Source organism: Otolemur garnettii, unplaced genomic scaffold (assembly GCF_000181295.1).
Source record: "Otolemur garnettii isolate 467f Iridium unplaced genomic scaffold, OtoGar3 scaffold00068, whole genome shotgun sequence".
Taxonomy (NCBI): domain Eukaryota; kingdom Metazoa; phylum Chordata; class Mammalia; order Primates; family Galagidae; genus Otolemur; species Otolemur garnettii.
This window is the reverse complement of record NW_003852463.1, coordinates 6,631,535-6,647,708: the sequence shown is the minus strand read 5'-3', so window position 1 is coordinate 6,647,708 and position 16,174 is coordinate 6,631,535. Positions and strand designations below refer to the sequence as shown.

Sequence of the window (16,174 nt, the reverse complement as noted above, 5' to 3'; positions counted from 1 at the left end):
TCTTGGCGATGCGATATAAAATGTTTTTATGAGGAAAAGTAGGCACGCTCACAAGCACGATATACGCTTGCACTGCACAAAGGCACACAGAAGTGAGACAGTAGGTCAGGTGGGTGTGGGTTTTGTGTGTTCCTTCCCAGAACCCCACTGGCATCTGGCCAGCATTGTCACATTCACTTAATGTGATTCAGTGGTGCTACCTAAAATCACCTCACACTTTTAAATGTCTGATCGTTAATGTTTTGTGAATTTTACTGCAATCCCAAAATCCCTAATATATATAGGCATATATATAAATACATATGTATGTATATATATTACCTTCTTTCCATTGTGAAAAATCATATTTTGAGCTAATACAATATCTTAATTTAATTTAATTGTATTGCCTATTTTACCTACCATGTATGAACAAATTCACATCATCTATCTCTTATAACAACAGAGAATCTGCATGTAGTTTTCACGTTCTCAGGAAGAAGAAATTTGTTTGGGACACAAAGCTAGAAAATGGGATCTTGTACCACAGGGCAAAGGAATTTACTTGGAGGCGGGGGTTGGGGGATGGGATAGGGTATAAATGGTGGCAGTAAAGTAGGTACTAACCGAACTTAAGTCCACCCCACAACTCTCATGAGATTTTCATGATGCCTCTACATGTCAGAACCCACTCTTGGTGACTGAGACTGTTAGCAACTGTTAGCAACTGTTAACTAAAGAAACAGTTATAAGAGAGTTAAATGATCAGAATTGAATCTGGATCACTTATGTGCTTTTTCGAGGGAAAAAAAGCATACTTGGAAGTTTAGAATCATCAGAAATGTTTCCTTGACCTGTTCCTGTTTGCGCACTCATTTGAGTAAGTAGCACCGAGCTGCATATAAGGAGATAAAACTGACCAAGTATGCTCATGTCTTCTAGAGGCTTAGAGTCCATTGTGAGTGGAAGAGATACAAATACAGTTCAGAGATTTCATTGCACTAGTGAAGGCAGTGAAAGATCAGATCCATGTTACTAATTCCCAGGGACTCTTCTGGTAGGGAGTGTTTCAGGGCTGGATCCAGGAACCCAGGCCCTGCCAGCTTTGTATGCCAGCCGTGCTCACAGGAGGAAGCAAAGTGGTGCCTGTAAGCAGAGCTGAGAGTTTCCCGCAGAAACAGCTCTGTATCTTCCTCCACGCAAGATATTAGGAGCAATGGAGACCCGAGAGTTCCTGACAGTAGAGCAGAGATGCAATCGTTTTTTGAGCGAATCACTTTTGAGGGTCCTGTTTCTAATCAGCCGTATTGAGCAAAACATACCCCCTCTTATCTAATCAGGGTGTAGCATTGTTAGAAATGAACTAATTCATGGTTCTCAAAGTGTGGTCCACAGACCAGCAGGGCAAGAAAGCATCATTTGGGAACATGTTAGGAATGCAGTGGCCCAATCCCAGACCTGTGAATGAGAAACTCAGAGGTACAGCCCAGAAATCTGTGTTTTAAGAAGCCCTCTGGATAATTCTGATACTCCATAAAGCTTGAAGCCACTGAGGTAATTAAAACGAGAGGATAAGTGCCTAATGTTGTTGATGGAGTAGTTACCTTCAGCTGCTCTCTTGATCTTCGTCTAGACAGCAGAGTTGCCTATGTGTCAGGGAGTTGCCTATGTGTCAGGGAAGGATCTTCCTTTGGCACAGAGGACTTACAGGAGGTGTTCTGCATCTGGCTCATATAGGAGGGCACTGAGACACTAAGCGTAATTCAAAACAAAGGGACCCAGAAAGATGTTCCCTGTTTGTCCCACTTCTCATGCCATGAGATGAGCACCTGTCTAGCATGAGCCTGTACAACTTAGCCTCTAGCCAACTCCTGTCCTAGCGTGAGGAGACAGGAAGGACGAAGGAGGGTGTGAAGTTGTGTTGGAGGGCTTCTGGACAAGGTGATAGAGACAAAACAGAGGACCGCAGGGATTGCCAGCCCTGGAGTCCAAGTGCAGTGTGTGGACCTGACACATGACTTTAAGTGAGCGAGTGTGGCTGGCTTAGACGTAAGGCAGGAGATGCTTGCCTGAAACTGGGGTAGATAGCGATCTATGTTCCATTGTTCAAGACAAGGGCCAACAAAGTGGCAAGGATCAAGACCTACACATGAGAGATAAAATTTCAGTGCTTCTAGAGGAGGAAAAAAATCAAATTAAATTTATCAGGTGCTTTATTTCACCTTAAAAATTGATAAAATAACTTGTAAGAGAGAGCTTTGCAGAGACTCAAATAGTCAAACTTAACTTATAAAACCAGAATAATTAGATTTCCCAGGTGTCAAACAGGCCCTGGCACATGTGGTCTTTCTACTCCATCCTTACGATGCTAACATGTATATCTACATACTGTCTGTCATTACCATTTCCAACTAAGAGGTGCATGTAAACTCTTGGATTTCTTTTGACTTGGTGAGGAGTTACCAGTTACATTTCAATTTGAAGAGGTTCTACCTGGTCTTTGGTGCCTTTCTTTCCTTTACCCATGCAATAATCTTTGGCCCCACCTCGTGTTGGGCTGAAAGAGGCAGACAGAACATCAGAATTGCAATCACTCGCGTCTCCCAACTCGCAACTGACAGTTTCAAGAAACTCTCAGGTGGAAACACCAATAGAGTCATTAGTTTATGTTCCATCCCATAATTCTTATCCCCTTTACTATTTATTCCAACTGTTAGTGCAAAAGGGACTCTATTGAGCTGTCCAAGGAGGCAAATGGTCACTTCCTGCCCCTCCAAAGTAACCTAAAGATGGTGATGAGGGGGGAGTAGTGCTGGCCTCTCCTACAGAGAGGAATTGTGGAAAAATGTCCTCAGATTTACCCCCCCCGCACTGCCATGCAGTCCTTCCGTGTCATGCTTATAAATATATTTGGTAAGGAGCATTCCTTTTAAATATTTTATTAAGGATCTCTCCAACCTTATCTGTCCTCTTTGTCCCTCCTAACGAAGGAGCTGAAGAACCCACCCACAACCAAGAGAAACCTCCCCTGACCTGCAAAGAAGGGAATGGAGCCAAACCCCACCTGACCTTGGTGGCTAATTCCAGCTCCCATACTAGTTAGAAATCCTTCCTGGTGGTGCTGGTTGGAAACAAAAATATATACAATTTATCTTTCTCAATTATGATTAAAAGTGCTATGAAAAATACAGGCACTGTGAGAGCCCACAATGAGGACGTGGCTGCCCCGTGAGTGTCCAGGGAGGTGCCTTTCCTGGCTCTCTGTTCCATGAGGAGGTGCTAACCAGGGAGCCTGCAGGGGTGTGGCCTGAGCGTGGGAAAGGTAGCTGGCTTATGGGCTGAAAAGACTGCACAGGAGAAGCAGCAGAGCCTGAGGAAGGACAGGGAGGCCCTGGGAGACTGAACATGGAAAGTGAAGGAGAGAGAGGAAGTAGGGAGGTGGGGAGGCCACAGCATGCAGGCTTGGTGGGGTGGGGGCAGTTTGCATTTCACCCCATCAGCCCCAGAAAGCCTTTTGTTGGGTGTGGGGTCCTAAAGTACATTGAGAGTTGTATTTTGAAGGCTGCACTGTGGGCAGCAATGCTGCCATAGTGCTGCAGGCTTGAAAGTGATGCAGGCTATTGCCCGAACTGCTCTTCCAGGCCACATGGGGTCTGGCTTTTTTGTGGGTGAGGGGTGCTGACAGGGCCACCATGTCTCTATGCTCAGAACACTCCTTTGGGTGGCCTGTGTGCTGGTCTTGGCATAAACAATTGGCCCACTCTCAGACAGCCCATCCAACCTCACCTTGGAAAAATCATCCTATGACTTCAACTTCACCTATCTGGATCACAGTTTTGTAACCTCTCCTGGCATCCTGTGGGCCAACTGCTTCCCACCCCCAGGCGCAGGCCAGCGGTGCATGGGCTCAAAGCGATGGGGAGACTTCTTCCTTATTCCTGCCAAACACAGCCAGACACTCAACCAATGAGGTCAGATTAGCCTGTTTACCTGAACAAGGTGACAATTTACCAGAAGCTCAGGTGCCCAACTTACACTGTATCAGTGTGGAATCTGAGTTATAAATTAGTCCGTTTTTGATAAATATTTTAATAAGTCACATATTTTGGCATTGTCTTTTGAGTCTCCCTTAGGGTCTGGTATCTTCCAGGATGTAAAATATGCCTTTAGTGAATGTCATGCAGTAGAAGCATAAGTTGACCACCCAGGGACTGTAACAAACTGGTCAACATATGGAGTTGGTCAACATAAGGAATTAGGCCTGCTCTACTGATACATACATGTGATGCATGTCTGGTCTGTGAAAATTAGGTCCATTTAGGTAGATAGTCAGTGTAGGGAGGTGGTCTGCTAGGGAGAGTCAATTGTATTTAATAAATTAAATTGAACAGTAGCCCCACAGAGGGGCCGGGCCGAGTGGTGGGCCACCTGATGTCAGCACCTGGCCAAATTGTGTGCTGACACATATGTGGCAAACACACTGCTGCCAAGTGTCCTAAACCTCCTGGCCACTGTCAGAACACCAGTCTCACTCGCTTTATGAAGCTCTGGCCTCTTGGCACCTCCATCTAGAAATCACCATGCATCACCTCAAAGATTAAAGATGTAACAATGGCAAGACACACAGACAACAAGGAAGGAAAAGGAGAGAGCATCTTCTGAGCACCTGTTCTGTACCAGATGTTCAACCTTTCTGCAAGGTTGACGTAACTGCCATTAAGTAGATGAGGTCAGTGGAGTTCAGGTAGGTTAAGGGACTTGTCAAATCCTGACAATCTATGATGATGACACCACTGCCCTCTAGCCAGGGAACAGAATGAGAGTCTGTCTCAAAAAAAAAAAAAAATCCTGACAGTCAAGAAGAGGCTAGTCTGGGGTTCCCATTTGATGGCTACTCTGTGCTTCCCTGTGAGGAGGAATGGACTCACAGCACCTTGAAGACAAAAGCCCACAGCTCTGCCTGAGCCTCTTCACACCCATCGTCCATGCCGCACACACTGCCCACAGCACTCTGTCAGCATCTGCCTGTTCCCCCAGCATCCTGTTCTCCTTCTCACACCCCCAAGAGAAGAGATGTGTTCCAAATCTTGGCCCCCAGCTCCTCAACCCTCCCTAAGGTTTCCAGACATTTCCTGCTTTGACGTAATTGACTGCCTCTGGGAGGATGGGAAATCAGCATTGGGCAGTAACGGCCCTCCCCGGAGATTTCCTTAAGGAGTTCTGAGCCAGGGTTGAGTGGGTGAGCAAAATCATGGCTCTGTGTTTTCCAGAGTCTTTCCCCAGACTTCCCACAGCGGCCAGGAAGTGGAGGCAGATGAAATGATAGTTTGAAACCCCTGGAGGCCTTTGCCTCTGCTTCTTCAATTAATTGAATACCATACTTTCCAATGACTGGAGTCTCAAGCAACTGCCTGGGTTAATGGAACCTGCAATCAGAAGCCTGTCTCATCACACAGAGATGACGTCACATGCAATGGTAGAGTAGATGACAGCGTGGGGATTGGAGCCTTTACAGGGCCCCAGAATAATCATCAAATCAAATCAGAGATGTGTGCTGTTAGGGAGAGATGAGGAAGTGCTTGATGCCAGCAAGGCAGCTCCCAGCTGGAAGATTAAAGAACTGGTCCTGTGGAAAGTGCCCAAGTACCCATCTACCAAGCTGAGGCAGCAAGAGATATGTAAATGAGCTTTGTATCTACCAGAAGTCCTCTAAGGAAGTGGTCCCCAATCTTTTGGCACCAGGGAGTGGTTTCACAGTAGACAGTTTTTCCATGTATGGGGAGTGAGGTAGGAAGGGACATTAGATTCTCACAACTTAGATCCCTCCCACGTACAGGTTACAGTAAGGTGCTCACTGCTATGAGGATCTTAATGCTGCTGCTGATGTGACAGGAGGCGGAGCTCAGGCAGTGATGCGAGCACTGTGGAGCAGCTATAAATAAGGATGAAACTTTGCTCACTCACTTGCTGTTCACCTCCTATTGCACGGCCCAGTTCCTAACAGGTCACTATCCAGTACAAATCCATGGCCCATTAAAAGGACTCTAAGGAAAAGGACTCTGTAGGGGACCCAAAATTATAATAATAAGCTCAGGATATAGTGGAGTCACAGTAAAAAAAAAAAAAAAAATGGCCAAGCTGCTGTATAAGAAACTCTAAGTCCAATTACCTACAAGAGCTTTCCTTTTATAAGGGGAAGGGGCACAAGTTAGGGACAAGAGTAAGGAAAGGTTATCGGCTGTTGCCTAGCTATCCTCTTCCCTGTCCTCCTGCTTGTCATCATCCTCTCACAAGTAAGAAAGGGCTTCCAATTTACCTGCCCAGGGTGTCCAGATAGGAGAGTTGCAGGATACAAACTTATGACATTGTTATTTAAATCTTTGTGCCCCTTTGCCCAGCATTCTCACAGAAATCCCTGGACACCCCTCCTTTGCTGCCTCTGTCAGGAATTGGTCTGCCTGACCAGCACAGACCCTCTCCATGGATGCCCGCTGACATTTGCAGGACTGCCTGGCCTCTGTGTGATTCATCTCTGCAGCACCATCTTAACTTCCACTGTGTCATAATTCCTAGTTAAATGTACAGATGGTTGTATAGACAGATGAATGACTTGATTCCTGAGTGACTAGATGAATAAATGAGTGAACAAATTTGCAAGATAGCTACCTGGCTTAAGAGATGGAGCTGTTACCAGCAGAACATTTTTTTCTCTATACAAAACTACAACAGAGATTGGAACCCTCAGCCTGGGTCATAGGCTGACTAACCAAGCTACGGTTCAGAAAGACATGTCCTAGCACAGTTTAAAGCCTGCTTTGTTTGACCCATTTCCATAATAATTTTGGCTACACAACCAAGGCATCTCCTGAGACCAGACCTCTTGGAAAGCCAGAGCTTTTCACTGACCTGTTCTTTTTCTTCTTTTCAGATTATCAAGGAGGTCCCTCCTCCCCCTGCTGAGGAGAGCGAGGTAAGTCACCAGAGCAGGGTACCGCCAGGTGGGTGGGGTAGCAGCATGGGGCATAAGGGCTGACCTGATACTCTGACACTCAACCCCTTGCACAGCAAAGCTGAGTCAAGCCCCCATCTGCGGTGTCAAGCAGGAGGGAGGGAAGTCTTTGTCCCTTTCCAGCAAGGAATGAACAGGAACTGAACTAAACTGACAGCCAGAGACAGAAGGGGTTTGAAGGGGTTTCTCCCTCCAGAGATAAAATTTGAGTGGCAAAGGTAAATGTTTATATCAATACAATTATTTGGATCTTTAAGGTACTGCTTTTTCCTCTAAAACAAACACTTTAGAGTTTCCCTGCAGAGACTTAGGATTTCTGTGTGTAGATCAGGCACAGTTTGCCATGTTCTCCAATTATTGGTTCTAAGTACAGCCTGAGGTCAAAGTATTACAGTTTTCTTTAATTTAAAACAATATTACCCAGAGATTTGCCAGGCAGCAATGAAAATATGCTGGAGATGGATATTCTAATATCCTGGCTTTGCTCCCAAATCTTTATCATCTAAAGAAAACAGAAATCTTGGGCTATAAATTGGCCAGTAAGCAGTCCTGATGCAAGAGTGGCCCCGAGTAGAATACAGTGGAGGTGTTAGAGGCTGGTGGGGAGGAAGAGCATCCCTGGGTAGGAGTGCCTGGCATGTGGCTTGCCCAATCTTCTGACTCCGTAGAGGTAACACCCACCAACATAGAAGCCAGGGTACAGATCCCAGTGCTTAGTGAAATGAAAAGATATATTGATAGAGTTTCAAGTTCTTGTCTGCAATCCCTAAGGTTCGTTGTGTGCAAACCAAGCGCCACCTCCTCACCCTCCTCTTTCCAATGCCTTTGTCCAGTTTTCTACGTACAGAAAGAGTAATGATTAAATTTAAAATTCCATGTGGCTTTTATATCCTGAACCATATGCCTGTAAGCCAAGGGGTTTAATAGCTGCAATCAATTAAAACACATCTTGTTGGAATGCTAACTTTCTGCCCAGAAATCAAGGGAGGAAATTACATCACTGTGCAAAGCAGAGGGAGGAAAAAACCCTCTTTACATCCACGAATGCCTTTCCTTCGTTCTTCAAGAGAAAGTACCGTGGCTAGTTCCAGTGCCACAGTGGCAGTTTAACTTTGTCTCTGCTGTGTGCAGCTATCTCTTAGACTCCCAAAGACCCCTTTGATGGGGGTCACCCCATTTGCCCCGAGGTGAAGAATGTTTCCTCCCTCCCTGTGTTGCATTAGAGGAAATGTCGCTCTTCCTCTGGTTCTTCCTCTTCATTGGCCTTTAGAAAGTGACATGGCAGCCACCATGGCCAAAGTACACTTGCGGGTGTAGGCAGAAGACAGGGGGGGTCTGCTTTCCCACAGACCCCAGATCTAGCGCAGACTCCACACACAGCACAAGTTCAATAAATATTTGCAGAATGAAGTACCCCAAAGCACAATTTGGGAGCCAAGAGAAAAAAAGCCCAAAGGGAAGAGAAGTAGTTGAGTGTTTCCAGTTTCATGAAAGTTGTACTTTCCCTGAAGACAGCAGACCTGTTTCTGAAGCAGAATGACAACCTCTGGATACTTGAAATCTAAGGTGCTATGTTAGGTTAAAGCAGCATCCTCGCCTGTGCCTTTCCTCACCCTATCGCAGGTGTACCGCCCATGGCAGTTTTGTTACTTAATCCCACTGCCTTGGCCAGATCTGCACTGGACAGATAAATCAAAAGCTTCTCTCCAACCCCTTCATCACCCTTTGAAGCCCTCTGGCTTAATCAATCAAATATGATATGAGAAATAAACCAAGAAACTCCCCAAACTGGAGACCTGGACAATAAAACTTAAACATAGTGCATTTTAGCATCAGGCAGTTTTCAGCATGTGCTGATTGCCTGAACATGTGTGTTGGCCCTGAGGGTTCCTTAGCTCTGTGAGTTAGGCAGCCCTAATCTCCTTCCTAATGCGTTTTGGCAGAAAAAAATAGACGAAGGAAGAAAGAAATCCCACAGAAACAGATAATTTAAGCCATGCAAAACATTTTATACAATGCCCTAAAAATCATAGTCTCAATCTGGACAAGCTTCTCCACTCTGGCTCCCTGTGTTCAAATCCCACAACATCTAACACTCAATTAATAGCTATTTGAAGTCAAACTCCCTCAGCCGTGCATGTGAACAAGTTAAGCATTGATTATCCAAACTTTCATCAGTTCTACAACCATCATATCCAGAGGGAGGCAGGTCTGCTATTCAAATAATGAACCTTAGAGACTGAAGACAACTTTATGAATCTTTATAATGAGTTCTCAGTGATCTTCTTTACTGGGTAATATTAACATTTATTATCTGAAAAGACATGAATTTCTAAGATTCCATGTAACCAACAGCAATATTCTTATACAGAGTACAAAGAAAAATTTGAAATTTGGAGAACTCAACAAAAGCAAGGAATCTCAGTTTTAACCACTAAGAGGGGGCATTTCCTCAGTGAAGAGTTCTCTGCGAATGGCTCCAGAATAAGGATGTCTCACTAAGTCTTTAGTTATTCCAAATAATTGGAGGTTTATGGAAGAACACAATAATGGAATGGTTTCTTTGTAAATGCAATTAACGTCCATGGATTTTATGGCCACATCTGAGTTTGTATCAGACCAATTCAAGCCAGTCCAGGAAGAAAGATCCCAGGTAGACTGAGGTGGGGAAGAAACTGAGGCAGCTCCAGATGCCACCCTCCTGGCTGGCACTTTCATCCTCACTCCTGGAACTAATCCCTCAGCTTTCTCGTACTAGCCTCCTTCTGCCCTCCTAACTGTGGTTTGTACAGGCCCCTGGGTCCTGACTCTACCTGGTGGCATTCCCAGCCTTCATTTCGGCTTCTGTCCCCAGTGCTGATAGCCTGAAACAGTCTCAGTTTCTATCTTCCCCTTCCCAACAGGACAGTACACTTGGTCCAGCTCATCTTTTCACTCCAGACCATAGATTATAAGTCACAGCTCGCAGCCAACCAGTGGACCGGCTGCCCTTGGGTCCAGTGTGGCCAAAGAGAAGAGTCATGTGCTCCTTCACAGGCCACCTGGGCATAGTGTGAGGAATTTCCCTTAGGAGGAGGAGAGGATCTGGTGCAGGCACCATTGCCTCTCTGGAACAGTATCGTTCGATAAACTAAATTTCAGTCTAATTAAATACTATCAGAATACAAGCTACAGCCAGGAATCCATGCAGTATCCTTCTCCCACCTCCCATTCCTGCAGTTCCCCCAAGATCCTGCTGTTCCCAACTTCACACACACTTGAGAGGGAATACATAGCAGGAAACCCCATGATGGACTAGGAAGTTGGTTACAGCTTAGCGCCCAGCAGTACTGTGTCTCGGACACACAGACCTACAGGTGAAGGATCGTGCTGGAACAAAGAAGGTACTTCCCATGTCTTCCTGTCTCCTCTCTCCCTCCATCAAAGGCACAGCTCATGTGGGCACCTGCAGTGTTCTTTCTTAGTCACACTGCCTCAGCCAGCCCTGCGCTGGACAGAAGAGTAATACATTTCATTTGCTGATGAAAAACAAAACATTCCCTTCCGGGAGCCCAGAGCTCCTCTCTACTACCTTCATTTCCCATTGAAAAACTCTGGCTTAATCAATTTAATATGATGCCAGAAATAAATCAAGAACTACCCAAACTGACAGCCTGGGCAACAAATGTTACAACATCATACTCTTTAGCATCAGGAAAATTAAGGCCGGAGGCTCTGACTTGAGAACATTGGAAAAGTCAGATAGGATAGAGGTAAAAGGTATGTTAGTAGTCCTCATTTTTTTTAAATTTTTTTTAGATATTTAAAATTCTTATCCATTCAGCAGCTCTAGAATGAGTACCTGCTTCATGCTGTGATAGCAAGTCTGAGATTCCACACAGGACTTTGTCTTAAGATAGGGTGTCATTGGAGATTAATAAGGTTGATGACTTAATCAATCTTAACTGGGGAGAAAGACAGAGATCCCGGCTAGATACTACATGTGAGTCTGTGAAAATTAATAACAACAATAATAATATAATAATTACTAGAGATAACATTTATGACTATCCAGGTGCAATGCCATTTTTATTTAATCAACATCCCTAGAACAAATGTAAGTTAGCATGATCCCATATTTAAAGATGTAAAACTGAGGCATAAAGAGATTAAAATACTATTTCACTTAAGATCCCACAGTTATTAAGTGATGGTTCTGGGATTCGAACTTATAACTGAAAGAGAAGCATAAAGCATCCTTCCTCACTGGACCCTGAGGAATATGTAGCTCCTGCAACCAGCAGTAAAGCCTCCAGTTCTCCACAAGAGCATCACGTGCTTTCTCAAGTGGCTTTGTCACCCACCCAGCCCCAGGTGGCATTTATACAGGGCCTGCACCAGCTCCTTTTCAGATTGATGCGAAGGTGGCTCCTCCTTTTCTGTGGGTTCATGTGGTCCTGGTGTGTAGCTATCCTCCTCAGACATTTCCTGGCCTTTCTTCTCTTTCATGCTCCCATGTCATCAGGTCTTGCGGTGAAGCTTTAGAATATGTCTGTCTGGGTTAGTATGCATGTGGGTGTGCGAGCAAGAGTGTGAATATATGAATTCCTGTAGGCTGGAGGGAGAGGGGTATGCATTGAAGGCATTGATGCTGGCTGGGCATCCAATGAACTATGGCTTTGAATGATGAGCTTATTCATTACTGTGCTCACTGATCTACACAATTTCTCTGTTGCAAGAAATCTTTAGACAGGAAAACTGAGCTATGGAAAACTATAGAACTTGTCTAGGGCCAGACAAATTGAACTCCCTAAACTCCCTAATAGCAGCAGGTCAACCCCCACCCAGCCTGGTCTACACAGACACCCAGAGTAACCTCCATCCTGGAGGGATGAAGGGCCAGGCTACTTGTAGGCATCTTCTTGCCTATGGACATTACGTAGTCATTCTTATATATGCCCTTCCACACACCTGTACCTCTAAACAGAAGTCCTAGAACAGGTCCAGAATTTAATATATATTAAATATAATATATATATATGTGTGTGTGTATATATATATATATATTTCTATACTTTTCCTGAAAAAAAGATAAAGGAACATTGCTACTAGGAAAATAAACACATTATTCTTTATTGAAGAATACAAGACCGACATCGTGTTGTCTGTAATCGTTGTGTGTATATGGACAGACACAATGGTGCTATAACATGTTAATTACAACTCGGAACCCCAAAATCTTAAATCCTTTGGAATTTTTTGTATTTGCAAACAGAAGTCTTGCTGGATTTTTCCGACTTGTCAATTCACTCCCAGGAGTTCGCCTCTAAGACTGACATTGTGAAGGCTCTCCCTGCTTTATCTCCAAGGACCAGATGAGACGGTCCAACCAGTTCTATTTTAAAGCCTTCCAGACCTGGGAGTTTCTATAGCCTTCGTCCTTGAATTCCTGTCATTGCCTTCACACAACCCACTCCTCTATAAATGTAAATAATACTGTTGACAGCTGCAGTCTCTTGATTTTTGTCGAAATGTAACACAGTGCCAGCAAGTGGTGTGGGCTCAATGGCAGTTGCTTGATGAAGAAATGGACGACTACATGGCCTCAGTTGGGCACTATCTGGGGCTTAGCAGATGGGTTGAAGATGTGCTCCAGTTCAGTGAATTTTTAAGTTAATTCAAAAACTATTGCCTTGGGCTCATTCTGTTTCCTTTTCCTGACTAGTTCCCATTGGTACTTTCATGGAGGTCGAGAGCCCACTTGGATCAAACTAGCCATCCGGCTATCCTGGCAAGTGGATATCAGACAGGCAGGAATGTTAAAGAACTTGTCAGCTGAGGCCTGGATGGCCACCATGCACACAACTCCAAGGCCCACTATTCACGTCAAGTCTGTAGAGTTGTCAAGTGCAGTGTCCACGCAGGAGTGAGGTGGCCCCGGGGTATGAGACCTCTCCCCTTGTACCTGTCTGGTTGCTTAATAACTAGCAATTAAATATTGTCGAGTGAGTAGAGCTCAATACAAGGAGCTGTAGAAACACAGAGGGGAGCATCGAATGCTCTGGGGAGCCAGGGAGTCTGGGGCAGAATAGGTTACATTTGAACTACATCTTAAAGGGCAGGTAGAAGTAGTGGGGGAAGGGTTCCCCAGGTACATGGAACCCTGACTGTTGAACCATGGAGCTGTGCAAAAGCCTGGCGTGTTGGGAAAGATGGAGAAGTTCAGGGTCTGAGGATAGCATGGGAGAAGTCCAATTATGAGCTAACGAAGTAAGAGCACAGACTTCATATTCCACAGCTGATTCTTCCTCACTGGAGCAGGACTGTGCCTGAGGGCACGCCCAGGTCTGCCTGAGGACAAGCAGGTCAGAAAGCGGGCCTCTGCCCTCGAAGGAATGTGCTGCCACTTGTATGACTCCAGCGCCAGCCAACTGGACGTCTGGGGCCACCACATCCTTTCAGATTTAAATATAACTTCCTCCTTATGGGAAGCCAGCAAACCTCCCCAATCCCTGTGGTTTCTCCCAGGCACCACTGACTCCCACTCCCTGCTTCTGCGTTATCTCATCTTCTTGATTTTGCTAGACACCATCTAGCACCATTGGCACAGGGCCATCTGCACAGCCACTTTGACTGCAGGTTTGAAAGTATAACAAGTAACTTCTTACCATCCTGTCATTCCCACTCCCAGGAGGTTCCAGCTGCCACCAACTCAGGTGGTCCTGCAGTTTGCTGGGAGCTCAGTCCCACTCTGTTCTACATGCTCTGAATCCTGCCACTTTGCTCATACAAAGCAGTTTGCTCATCCAGCCCTGACCTCCAATAACCAAAGAGGGATGTCAAGGTTTTCATGCTGAAAGAGAGATCATTCACACTGAGGATTTCTATACCAGTGGTTTTCCCCTCCCTGCTATGTCCTTGAAGGGCAGTGAGGGGGAACTTCCCAAAAGCCCTCTACTTTAATTAGATATAGGAATTCACCCTCAGGTGCTGCCGAGTTTCTTAGTGGGCTAGCTGGGAAATGTGACTTTACTAAATCCATTTTGGGCCAAATGAAAAGACACATCAAAGATTCCCTTTTCTTCGTGGGGATTGCAAAACCCTCTCGTCTCCAGAATGTGTAAACAGAGCCTTGCTAACTGCAGGGGAAACTCTGACTGTCCCGTTGGTCAAACCCTGGGCCTTTGTGTTGCCTTTTGCTGTTGTTGTCGGAGTTTGGCAGGCACTCTCGGGTCAGGGGACTAACTGAGGGCTTGGTGGACCAGGAGCATGCGGAGATTTCCTAAGTCTAGGCGTTTCCAGTTGTGAGAAGGCGGGGCCTGGGCGTGCACCGTGGCAGGACTGCCCTCCTTCCCCAGGCTGCCGGCTGCAGGTCCAGGGCGGAGAGGCCAGAGATGGGAGGGAGGGCTGCTGGCGCCAAGGAACCTAGAGAAGGCTGGAGACCAACTGCATGCATCTTATTATATCCTTAGCACGTGAGAAGTTTGCAAATTAAAGAAAGCTGATTGTAAATCCTTATTTAAGTTCATATCTTCAATCATTAGGGCAGGAAAAAAAATCACTAGACAAGGCAACAGGAACCCAGAACTTCACCTTCAGTGTTACTTCTTAGGATCTGGCTTCTCTTCTGTGTAATCAAAAGGCGTCAGTTAGATGATATTTAATGTTTGCACTTCTGTCACTTAAAAAATTAGGAGGCTCATGAGACCATTTGAGTCCCCTGTTGAATAAAGCAGCTTTTATTCTTGGGGTTTCTTGCATTCTTGGAACTGCTGGGTTGAGTTTTAGAAGATAGAATTTCTGTTATCTCCTTTGGAAAACTGCCCTATACCAGGAGTGCCCAGGCTTTTGGAGCCGTATTTTGTGTATCTGTGTGTACAGACATTTAGACACATAGAATCACCCCAACCTCTGGTGGTAAAGTTTAACTGTATGGACGCGTGTAAGACACATACGATTCTGACTTTGACATCATAAGGCAAAAAAATGTTCTGTAATTAAATAAGGTGAAATAGTGTGAACTATAGTAATTTATTGTTTGGGGGGAGTTGTTTTATTTTCCTATGCTTTGCAGTCGTAAGTCACCAAAATTAGCAGGTACAAGAAGAGAGAAGCAGAAAATTAGCCTTTATTTCATGCCATACAATGACTGTAAAAGCAAAGTGCCAAGGGATAAATCCCAGAGCCTGACGACACAGAGAAACAAGCAAACTGAGAATGACGCTGCCCAGGTCCAAATCCAGCTTGGCCACATACAGCTAGTTGACTTTACTCCCTACTCCTGGTCTCTAAAATAGGGATTATAACGCCAACTACCTCCCTGGCTGGTTATGAGATTAAAGAGCACAGACGCACTGAGGCTGTGTGAGTTCAGTGGTGCGTTGCCAGGAATTCAGTGCACTGAGCACCTGTGTGCACTGAGAATGGAGGGTCAGCAGAGTCCACTCTGCCTTCAGGGGCACAGACCCCTAATGAGAAGGACAGGTCTATTTTAAAAAGGGAGGGGAGGGAAACCTAACATCAGTTGCCAGAAGGTTGCAAGCCCTCTAGTCTGCTATGATCACCCAGTCCTTTAAAATACATTAAGGTTTTTTAAAAGAAACCTTCCCATCCCAAGCACACCATGTAACTCAGTGAGTCTTAATGTGCCAACGTGGTACTGTTTTGTTTGGTCACCTCTGTCCCTGATCTCTCTTGGTTTTGCTTTGTACTTTGCCTTCTGCATGAGATGTCCGGTTCCAGGTAGTGGTGGCCCTGTGTGGAACCAGAGGTCTCAGGACTCCGCTCTGACTCTTTCACTCCCCAGATGCCTCCAAAATGAGGCTGAGAGAAGGAGGCTTAAACATTCCAAGCAACTGTGTCCTCTCTGGCTCATTCCTCGGTTTTGCAGATCCCTTTTCTCATGCCCCTTCATCTACTCCACCCGTGTGATACTATCCCCACAACAGGAATAATTGTGATGCCAAGGCGAGGAGCACTTGCTAACTTTCCTTCTCTTTCCCATCTGTGAAGTCACAAGTTCCTCTTGTTTTCCTCCTTCATCTAAAAAATATTATAAACACTAACTTCCTGTCACTAAGTTGCAGACACAGAGTTAACCACTTTATTTGAGTCACCTCATTTAATTTATTTATAAATTGAACAGATAATCCTTGGGCATCTACCACATGCAAAGGAGTGTTTTTCTGAAAACTGGGAATACTCTGG

The 16,174-nt window shown here is 45.2% G+C and overlaps 1 protein-coding gene across 1 annotated transcript in view; it reads left to right on the top strand.

Annotated features, from left to right (window-relative positions):
• ANTXR1 (anthrax toxin receptor 1) overlaps nucleotides 1-16,174 on the top strand; it is a 241,927-nt gene that overhangs the window by 147,670 nt on the left and 78,083 nt on the right. Inside the window, exon 14 of the mRNA XM_023515283.1 lies at nucleotides 6,908-6,949. Within this exon, the coding sequence (XP_023371051.1) occupies nucleotides 6,908-6,949 (42 nt within the window). The remainder of the gene's footprint in view (nucleotides 1-6,907; nucleotides 6,950-16,174) is intronic.